This window comes from Ictidomys tridecemlineatus, chromosome 5 (assembly GCF_052094955.1).
Source record: "Ictidomys tridecemlineatus isolate mIctTri1 chromosome 5, mIctTri1.hap1, whole genome shotgun sequence".
NCBI lineage: Eukaryota > Metazoa > Chordata > Mammalia > Rodentia > Sciuridae > Ictidomys > Ictidomys tridecemlineatus.
Window position 1 is genome coordinate 122,402,336 of NC_135481.1, and position 11,142 is coordinate 122,413,477.

General features: G+C 43.1%; 1 protein-coding gene and 1 non-coding gene across 3 annotated transcripts; both read left to right on the top strand.

Annotated features, from left to right (window-relative positions):
• Positions 1–2,489: 2,489 nt before the first annotated feature.
• Positions 2,490–10,710, top strand: Eif5 (eukaryotic translation initiation factor 5). 2 transcript variants are annotated; one of them, XM_078050968.1, is made up of 12 exons: positions 2,490–2,646; positions 2,768–2,957; positions 3,192–3,471; positions 3,567–3,648; positions 3,917–4,089; positions 4,404–4,515; positions 5,646–5,788; positions 6,013–6,171; positions 7,040–7,201; positions 7,514–7,678; positions 8,102–8,236; positions 8,524–10,710. In XM_078050968.1, exons 3-12 carry the CDS (start codon positions 3,400–3,402, stop codon positions 8,611–8,613), a joined length of 1,293 nt encoding a protein of 430 aa, XP_077907094.1. In that variant the 5' UTR covers positions 2,490–2,646; positions 2,768–2,957; positions 3,192–3,399; the 3' UTR covers positions 8,614–10,710. The 2 variants fall into 2 exon arrangements, with proteins under 2 accessions (XP_077907094.1, XP_077907095.1); XM_078050969.1 differs by lacking the exons at positions 4,404–4,515; positions 5,646–5,788.
• Positions 4,826–4,951, top strand: LOC120887055 (small nucleolar RNA SNORA28). The gene has a single exon (XR_005730224.2). It is a non-coding gene; the product is annotated as a small nucleolar RNA SNORA28 (small nucleolar RNA).
• Positions 10,711–11,142: the final 432 nt, after the last annotated feature.

Sequence of the window (11,142 nt, forward strand, 5' to 3'; positions counted from 1 at the left end):
ACAGAGGGGAGCCAGCTGACCAACCAGATGACCCCTCACAGTGGACACTACCTTAGTCAATTCAATGGCTCACCACTCAGAAACACAAGGTTCTCAGTCCAGGAAGAACAGACCTTGCTTAAGAAGACTAATCCACACTCAGCAGACACCAACTTGGAAAAACCAGAGGGCTAGCTGATTAATTTACCTTTCTGGCAGTTATTCACACCCGCTGTCCAGGGCATGTGCTGAAATGGACTGTTCATGTAAGCATTTGACAAGGATTTCATAAGTGTCCATTATTTAACCTGTGAGCATCTGATTAAGGAAATACATCAGCCAAATGAGGCGGGGACAGAAATGGGAGGTGGAATTGTGCAATGAGTTTGGCGTCAAACAAGCTGGAGTTCAAACATTGTGCACCATTTATTACATAGGCAACTAGGTAAAATTGCTTAACCTTCCTGAGTCTCTGTCCTCATCTGTAAAATATGGGCACAGCAACACCCTCTCATAGGTCCATTAATGAATTATGTGAGATTACGTATTTAAACTGCCTAGCTGTACTTATGCTTATATTTATCTGGAGAGGGTATGCCACCTAATGGTTAAGGGAAGAGGCTTTGGAATCAGGGAGATCTGGGTTTAATCCTAGCTCTGCCACTTACTAGGAATATGATCTTGGGCAAGTGGCTCAATTATTTCCAAGTCTCAGTTTGTTCATTTGTGAAATGGAAATATAAATTCCCTTTTTTTTTTAAATATAAATTCCTGAGAGAGACCAAGAAGTAAACAAGATAATGTATTCAAAGGGCTTAGCAAATTTCCAGGGTATGATAAGTATTCAACAAATTATATGTAAGAGTAATTTTTAAAAGCTGTCCAAGACTTCACACATTATAAATTAGTACAAACTTCTGCAGTTATGGTGGCACATGCCTGTAATTCCAATGACTCTGGGAAGGCTGAGGTCGGAGGATCAGAGGTTCTGGGCCAATGTCAATAAATCAGGGAGGCATTGAACAATTTAGGGGGATCATATCTCAAAATAAAAAATAAAAAGGGCTGGGGATGTGGCTCAGTGATTAAGCACCTCTAGGTTCAATGCCCAGTACCAATACAAAACCAAATCCAAAATTTAATAAATTAAACGTATAAAAAGTTAATCACTTTGAATTGTTATTTAAAACCTTTTCTGAAACAAGCCTCTGCTCCAGACTACTTTCAACCCATATTTTCCAACAGTTTCTAAAATAATGTCATTCATGTGCAGCCAAGCATAAACTCAAATCTGTCTCAATACTGCTAAGTCATGCTCCACAGTGGATCAGAAGCAGCGAGTCTGGGCTCTACCTCTGAGTTTGTCTGAGGGTAGCCCTGGTACCCATAAAGCACTATGCATTCCATATAATGATTACAGACCAATGCGCAAAGCGTGATTGTAACAAAAGCCCCTGCAGGAAAGGACACAAATCACTTCTCAATCTTTGATTTATTCTAACACTGTCTATTTTTAAACGGCTTATAAAGCTTTCAAATCATACAAGAATAATTTTGATAGAAATTAACCAATCTTTGAATTCTAACCTTTCTGCAAACTCGACTGGTCTAGAACAAAGGGCAGCCCTGACGTTCCACCCCTGAGGAGACCACGCACCACGCGGACCCCGAGGCCTCAGTTAGGGGTCGGCGGGAACCCCGTTCCCCCCGTGGGTTTTGCGAGGTTCAGGGTGGACGAGGGTACGATTTCAAGTCTCGACCTAAACTTTCACCCAAAACCCAAGTTTCTGAAAGAATGTGAGGGTTTCTATGAGCTGCAACTTTAGAGGCTCTTTCCAAATAGAATCATTGTCAAATGCAGTATGGAATCTCATCGCCAGCACCTGCCCTGGCCACGGCTCCCAGCCAGGAACCCAGCCGATAAAGCAGGCTGGGCCGGACTCTAGGAGGCCCGACGTGGCGGTCACTTTGGGCCAGTGGCGGCGAAGCACCTAGCGGGCTAGGCAGGGCGCAGATCCCCGGCTAAGTCGGCGTTTCCCCGGGGGAGAGCCGGAAGCCGCGAACGCGGGGAGTGCGGGGACACACCGAGTCCCGGCCGGGGCAGTAGGCGGCCGGCTCCCTCGTCCACGCCACCAGAACCTGGGGCAGCCGCAGCACCAGGACGGCAGGGTCGAGGAGGGCAAGCGAGCGGGGGCGCCGGAGGCAGGGACAACCTATATGCTCCGACGGGCGCCTGCCCGCGAAGAACACTGCCTCGGGGGCGGCTACCAGCTCGCCAGCCTCGCGCGGCCGAGGGTCATCGCGATGCCGCCGTGGAGCCCCGCCCGGCAGGGGGAGGGGGCAACCGCCATCTTCCCGGAGCTCCTGAACCGACAGCGCGCGGCCCCGTTCTCGCGAGACCGCGAAGACCTATGGGAAGGGCGGGGGAGGGGAGGGGAAGGAAGCCGGGCTTGGAGCCGGGGGCGGGCCGCGGCCGCGAGTGGAGCCCCAGGAAGCGAGGGGCGGGGAAAGATGCGATTGACGCGGCCTGCGGACCAATGACGAGCGAGCTCGGGCGGGCCTCCGGCCAATGGGCAGTGCAGCCCGCCGCGGGGGGCGGGCGCCGGGGCCGAGGGTAGCTTGAGCGCGGCGGCGGCGTTGTTCAGTCAGAGCGAGAACATTCCAGAGGTGAGTCTACGGGGGGCGGCGGCCCGCGCCCCTGCCCAGCGCTCCCGCCCTTCCACCCGCGGGCCGCCGGCGGGGCAGGCGCCGCCCGGCCGCCCGCGGCTCACGGCCGTGTCCCCGCCAGGTCGCCAGGCTCGGCGCTGCCGGTGTGGACGCGGACGTCGCTGGGACAGCCCTTCCCGCTGCTCGGCGGCGGCACCTGCCCGGCCGCCCTCCGCTCGCCCGCCCCGCCGCTCCGGACCCGGTTTCCAGCGCCTCTTCCTCCCAGTCCCGGGCGAGCCGCGTTGGGTTTATGTCTTTATTTGACGAAAACGGTGAGTTGCGGGCGGCGGGCCATGGCGGCGGCAAGATGGCGGCGCGGCCGCGTGACCCGCGCGCGTGTGGCGCAGTTTGGGGGGGGCCGCTCGGGGGCGCGCGCGCCGGCGCGGTGAGTCAGCGCGCGCGGGCGGCGGGGCCGCGGCCGCCTCGTCCCCGCCGCCCGGAGGCCGCGCTGCGGGCGGCCCCGGCGATGCTGAACCGCGGGGCGTGTCGCCCCTCTTCTCTTGCAGAGCTGTTGCGCAGCCATTGGTACCTGTATTGGGGAAACATAGCGTACAAGCAAGGAGCTTACAGCCTCAGCGGCGAAAATTTTTTCATGTCAGAGACCGAGAACTCTTGCAGTCGTTTATGTCATCCCTTCTTCTCCAGACAGAAGATACCAAAAAGTTGCAATCAAAGATCTCTTCATCTTATTGATAAAGCCACTAATAAGCCAAAATGTCTGTCAACGTCAACCGCAGCGTGTCAGACCAGTTCTATCGCTACAAGATGCCCCGTCTGATTGCCAAGGTAGTACTGGTCGCCATGGTGGCAGGGAGGCAGCCGCAGCTCTCCATGGGGTTTCAGGGAAGACAGCCCAAAACTGAAATTCTTATTTCCTCTAGGTTGAGGGCAAAGGAAATGGAATCAAGACAGTTATAGTCAACATGGTTGACGTTGCAAAGGCGCTTAATCGGCCTCCAACGTGTAAGTAAAGCTTTTTCCCCCTGTACACTAGGGGGTCTAGGACAGTCTTTGAATTGTAAAACTTCCTGAGTTATATGCTAATTAGGTTAAGGGTTAATTGTGGAGCCTCGGACTTTTAAGGGTTGCCATAAGTTCACTGCCTAGCCAACATTTCATGAACCCACATCATTTTAAAACAGTGGTGGTTCTTGAATAAAGGTGAATAAGCAGCTAGAGATTGGTTTATTTAGTTCCTTAATATAATCAAGTCTTTCTTTTCTTAACATAGATCCCACCAAATATTTTGGTTGTGAGCTGGGAGCACAGACCCAGTTTGATGTTAAGAATGACCGTTACATTGTCAATGGATCTCATGAGGCGAATAAGCTGCAAGACATGTTGGATGGATTCATTAAAAAATTTGTTCTCTGTCCTGAGTGTGAGAATCCTGAAACGGAACTGGTGAGTGCCATTGAGGGTTTTGTCCAAAAAAAAGGTGGGGGTAGGGAGTGGTGAGACAATACCTGCTTTTGTGATCAGATCTGTATTAAAGCTAAAACACGTTCCTGAGAAGACACAGAAGACTTAATTGTAAGTAAAACACCTCACATTTGAGTTTTTTTTTTAATACTTTCAAGTAGGTCACCTTAAAAAAAATAATGTACGTAAAGGTAGTGTTTTAGATGTCTAGTTATTTTCACACTTTGTTCCAAAAATTCACTTAGAATTTTCATCTTACATTATGGGTAACATACCTATTTTTATTATTTTGGCAGCATGTCAATCCAAAGAAGCAAACAATAGGTAATTCTTGTAAAGCCTGTGGCTACCGAGGCATGCTTGACACACATCATAAACTCTGCACATTTATTCTCAAAAACCCACCTGGTAAGTCTTCATGATGAGCTTAAAGCAATGATCATTGGTAACAAAAGTGGAAGGTATTTGTTGTTATAAAGCCAGAGTATAAGGAGTTTTTAGTCCTTGGGTTGCATTTTATTGACTGAGTCTTCCTTGGACATTGTACTGTTGTTTTTACACTATTAAAGGTGAGAAGAATCTGCCACCAGTTTTTAAGACACATTAGAATGGAAAACAGTTCAAGTTGTAAAACAGTATGATGGGGTTGCATCATCTACTTTGGTACTGTTTGTAAATGGGGCTTCTTTGTTAGGCTTAAATGACCTTAGAACTTTGCAAGCAACACTCTGTGGCAGATTATCGAAACTGTCTGACACAATTTGAGCTTGCTATAGCAAGAAAGTCTAACCTATTCCGGTGTTCTCTTTTCTGTGAGACAAGCCGTTATATGGGCTTAAACAGTGTTCTGAAAAGAGTTGGGTAAAAGCCAGATTGAGATAGGCCTTGTTCAAGTTGGTTAGGCCCAACATTTTATTTATTTATTGGTGCTGGGATTGAATTCAGGTGACGAGGGCTTGCTGAATTGCTGAGGCTGGCCTTGAATTTGTGATCCTGCTACCTCTGCTTTCCACATTGATTATAGGCATGTATCATCATGCTGGGCAGAAGTAAACTTTTATTTCCTTCATTTTTCCTTGCTGGAATTGCGTGTGTGTGCCATTGCACCTAGTAGGAGGTCCAACTTTTGACTAATCTGGTCATCGAGGTGTTAGACATCACTGTAATCTTGGTCTTACTGTAATATGCCTAATATTTTATGTATCTCCATTCATTGTGAGAGTTTGTTACCTATGAAATATAGTAGATGGAAAGCCCTTAAAAATTACAGTGGTGTCTTGTGATATTTTCCGAGATCAATAGGGGGGCATGGTGTTTAAGTGTTCTGATGAGCAGTAAGGTGATATGAACTGTAGGAATGTACCTCCCCCCCAAATACTGAGGATTAAACTTGGGACACTTTACCACTGAGCTACGCCCTCAGCCCTTTTTACATAATATTTTTTGAGAGGGTTAGTGTCCTGATTTGCTGAGATTATAGGCATGTATCACCATGCCTGGCAGAACTAAACTTTTATTTCCTTCATTTTTCCTTATAGAGAATAGTGACAGTGGTACAGGAAAGAAAGAAAAGGAAAAGAAAAATAGAAAGGGCAAAGACAAGGAAAATGGTTCTGTATCCAGCAGTGAGACACCACCACCACCACCACCAAATGAAATCAGTCCTCCTCCACATGCTGTGGTGAGTGTAGGCTTGAGAGCCTAGTGGGCACTCAGTTGTATAAAGTAGCTGGCACTTTGTTGAAGTGGGAAGAAATGATGAAACTAGCCTTCAGTTAAATATTAGAACAGTATTTTGGATTCCAAGTGTTGCCAGTTGCTTGAGTTTTGATGGGAAAATAATCTTTGTTAATCTGAAGTATTTTTTATATTTTAAAAAAGTGTGCATTTCGGTTTTGTAAACAGGAAGAAGAGGAGGATGATGATTGGGGAGAGGATACAACTGAGGAAGCTCAGAGGCGTAGAATGGATGAAATTAGTGACCACGCAAAAGTTCTGACACTCAGTGATGATTTGGAAAGAACTGTAGAAGAGCGTGTCAATATCCTGTTTGATTTTGTTAAGGTAAAACATTTGCTTGATCTACCGTTGAGCTTCAGCCCAGCTTTTGTGCTTTCTAGATATTTCTTACTTTTTTTAGTTGTTGATGAATCTGTTTTTATTTATATATATATGCAGCACTGAGAATTGAACCTAAGTGCCTTACTCAGGCTACGCAAGCTCTCTATCACTGAGCCACAACCCCAGCCCAATAATTGAAAAGTAACTTCTGTTACTTTCAAATACTCTTATTTTCACATTTCTTTTTCTTCATCCAAGAAAAGTTTTTGGAAGGTCATTAAGAGTTGTCACTTGCAATTTTGTATCATTTAGAAATGCAAATTGGGTAGAAGAAATAAGGAGACTAACATGATAGCTTTTTTTTTTTAAGTAGTTGAACACAGTACCTTATTTTATTTATTTTTATGTGGTGCTGAAGATTGAACCCAGAGCTTCACATGAGCTAGATAAGCACTCTGCTCCTGAGCCACAACCCCAGCCTCCAGCCTGATATCTTTTATTTATTTATATTCCGTTGGGCACAATACCTTTATTTATTTTTGAGAGTGGGGGGGGGGACAGAGAGAGAATTTTTTAATATTTATTTATTTTTTCTTAGTTCTATGCAGACACAACATCTTCGTTTGTATGTGGTGCTGAGGATCGAACCCGGGTCGCACGCACGCTAGGCGAGCGCGCTACCGCTTGAGCCACATCCCCAGCCCTCAATACCCTTATTTATATTCATGTGGTGCTGAGGATCTAACTCAGAGCCTCAAAGGTGCTAGGCAAGTGGTCTACCACTGAGCAAAAACCCCAGTCCCTTAATGGTATCTTGAGCCTAGTGAAAACATGCCAACATTTCACTTAATTGTTTTCTTTTTATTTGCAGAAAAAGAAAGAAGAGGGTATCATTGACTCATCAGACAAAGAAATTGTCGCAGAAGCAGAAAGGCTGGATGTAAAAGCCATGGGCCCTCTTGTTCTAACTGAAGTTCTTTTTAATGAGAAAATTAGAGAACAGATTAAGAAATACAGGCGCCATTTCTTAAGAGTAAGCAAATTGTTTTAGACTTCTGAGATTATGCTGTGTGTCCTTGGTACTGTTTTTAATCACTTTTGTTCATTTTTTGTCATCCTGAAAGAGGAGGTAATTTTTATAATCCTTTGAGCATCTGCAAATGTGTACTTGACCTTTGATGTAGAGAGTAAGTAATGTAGGGATATTTTGTGTTTTGACTTTTTTGACTCACTATGAGCCATACTTTTAAAAAAAGCAGTCTTAAGGAAATGAATATATTTGGGTATTAGAATTGTCAAGTTACACCATGTAAAAAAAAGTTTAATGCCAAGTATCTGTTTGCAGTTTTGTCACAATAACAAAAAAGCTCAACGATACCTTCTTCATGGTTTGGAGTGTGTGGTGGCAATGCATCAAGCTCAGCTCCTCTCTAAGATTCCACATATCTTGAAGGAAATGTATGACGCAGATCTTTTAGAAGAGGAGGTCATCATCAGCTGGTCGGAAAAGGTGGGGAATGTAGAAGTGGACTCTTCCAGTTCAAAACTATTGAAAAAGATCACTGTGGTTCTTTTGTCCGAGTTAATAATTACTACATAATCTGTCTGCATTAAAGTATAATCCCCTGTGCTTATCTGATGTAACTTGTGATTTCCATAATGTCATCTTGACGATTGCAACAGCAGAAATTGCTTAGACTTTGTGCGTTTGCCAGATACATAATGCACATTCCATGGAGGATTCAAAATTGTATCATGATGCCAGGTAAAATAGCCTGGAATCTCTAGTAACCTGGGATGCTAAAGCAGGAGAATAGCAAATCTGAGGTCAATCTCAGCAATTTAGCAAAAACTTGTCTTAATAAATATGGCTGGGAATGTAGTTCAGTAGTAAAAAGTCTTTCCTAAGAAAATTGTACTGGACTTTTTTTAGGCCTCTAAGAAATATGTATCAAAAGAACTTGCCAAAGAGATTCGTGTCAAAGCAGAACCATTTATAAAGTGGTTGAAGGAAGCAGAGGAAGAATCTTCTGGTGGTGAAGAAGAAGATGAAGATGAGAACATTGAGGTAAATGCTGGGGAAGTTGGTTAGTGCAGTGTTGATGGTGCGTGTCAGAGTGGTGGTAAAAATTAGGGGTGATTCCAAATTTAAGATTAAAGATGAGATAAAATACAACCTTTCAATAGGAAGAGTGATGGGTAGCGTGTTAGGTAACTTGGGTTTTATATGATAAAACTCTAGGAAGACTGATAGCTACATTGAAGCAGTTCTCCTTTGTTACCACTTGATTTATATTTTAATGGTAAATTTATTGGGGCAAGGTATGTAATTGGTAAAATCATTTATTTTATCAGGTGGTGTACTCAAAGACTGCCAGTGTACCGAAAGTTGAAACTGTGAAGTCTGACAACAAGGATGATGACATTGATATTGACGCCATTTAAAAGAATGGATGCAACCTAGCTTAACAGTGTAATGCTGCAAATTTTTCTCCATAATCAGCCAGAAGTGCAACATGTATGTGTAAAAGCTAAAATGGCTTAACATCATGCTACACTTTAATACTAAAAATCTATTACTGTGAGTGGTCTGTAATTAGCCCAATGAGACATCTAGGAAGTCCATACACACATCAGTGAGCAGATGTAGTTTGCTTATTTATAGCATGTTTCTTTTGGAAAAACTAGTGGTGGACACATTTGGATCACATTTATACAGTTATAAAAATAAAGATTTGATTTTGGTCATTCTGATTTTGGGCTCTGAATGACTTAGCTAAAGTAATTGGCTCCTTTTAAAAAGTGATGCCATCATTTAACCTGACATGGTCCTTGGAGCCTGGTAGATTTTGTTAGGTGCTGAGACCATTCAAGGGTTTTCAGCAGAATGTAAACAAACTTGTTTGTAATGATCTTACTGAGCTGTTAAATCTAGTACTTTTCAATTTTTTTAGTCCCTCAAATTGGCATCTGGTAATTTTTTTGTGCTGAGGTAGACTGATAATCAAATGACAGTGCAACATCTTGTTGAGAAATAAAAATAACCTGAGTGTCCTATAAACAATTTTAAGAACTAGTTTTGAAGTTGTGATTTTTCAGTTCATGTACACTAGCCCCAAATTTTAGTCTTTGGAGTCATGTGCATTGCACGTTGGATGAGCCAGGGAAAAATTATTACATTAACAAATAAGTATTTTAATGTGTATGTAGTGGTTGCTTTGTACCAAGAGAAAACTCAAACTTTGAGGTGTGATTAAATAATAAATTCTGATTTTATTTGGGGGAAACAGGGAAAGGTGCATTTAATCTCTAGCAAGAACTGAGCAGTTTTTCAGCTTTTACCCTTAAGGTTTAAATTATAATTTCAAAATGTTGAGACATTTTATCTTGTGTTTAGTATGTCGTGCGCCCCCCCCACCCCCCCCCAAAAAAATATCGTGGTTTATTCAATGCCTTTTACATTTGGACACGTAGCTTATGCAGTTTTAGATTTTGGTTATTGCCTTGCCAAAATAAGTGTTGCTATATTTCAAACTGGATTTTTTTTTTCCCCAAAAAAGTCTTATTTAAAAAAGAAACTAAGTTAAAGGCATATTTCTAAGTCAGAGCCTATATTTTGGTGTAAGACTTGGGAGGGATATTTTTTACTTCACATTGAATATAGCTGGGCTCCCAAGAAATTTGGATGATGGCCATTGGGTGTAGGTGATGAGTCTGACAGCCCATCCAGGGCCTTGGATTTGGACTGACACAGGTGAATTTCTTATGCAGTTAGCTGATGAAAACTTTTGATTGGGGTTCTGACTTTGCGTTTATAAAAACTTTGCATTTATTCCTTTCCACAAAAAGTGCATTCCAGGCATTGCAAAGTCCATATGATTAATTTTGTGTGGAGCACTGGCTCACATTATTCAGCTCTTGTTTGTGACCCATCTCACAGATTATGAGACTTTAATGACATGTATATAAAAGTTTTTCACATTGAAAGTATACAAATATTTGAAAATAAAACCTTGTTAGCTTGACAATTTTCAGAAATAAAAACCTAACAATCTTAACATGGACAGAACATAGATCTCCCTCTGCCTTTTGATAGATTCTAGTGAGTGAAGAGCAGGAGCTATATACCTGAAGGGAACATGCTGTGTCACACCAAAGGGGACTTTTGCAAACTCCTGTAACCTAGGTCAGATTCTTTGGGCAAGGCCCATTTGCCATCATTAACTAGATTCTATCAGAGGTGCTGGTGACCCATGTAGAGTGTACTTACTACACGTGTCAAGCTGATGAAGTGGTTGTTGTAGAGCTGTGTGGCTTTTACTCTAAGGGAAATGTGTCAGGGCTTCTCAACACTAAGGGAGAGGGTTAGGGCTTAGACCAGTGTTAAGTCTGGTGCCAAACTTTAGTGGAATTCAAATTCACATGATCTGGATTTAATTCACAGGTTAACCTAATAGAGTAATCCACTTTGCTCTATTGAATTGTCTTAAAATTTCCTGTTTCAAACAGCTGCATTACTTGATTAAAACAATGTTAAAATTCTGTTTTGTCTCTGCTTTAATGTTAAAGTTAACCTAAGTTTTGGGGTTTTTTTTTGTTTTAGGATATTGATGTGCTTCACACATGCTAGGCAAGCATTCTACCACTCAGCTACAACCCCAGCCCAAGTTTTTTAACAAAAACTTATAAAATTATAAGTTCAAAACCTTGAAATTCCTGTAGTAGCTGTAGTTTGTTCTTTCTGTAGGGATCTATATTAGTCCTACACACAAAGTGTTGCAAATTTCATTGGTTATTGATTTGTCTTAAGTTCTAGCTGTAGTAGCATGAGTTGGCTATGAACTGCAAGTTGCCCCCCCGCCCCCCAATGTTTTGTATCGTGTGATGTGGGAGTCAAATCCAGGGCAAACATTCTGTTGCTGAATGTTTAGTCCTTGTCCCCAATGCCAATCCAATAACAAGGACACACTTAGG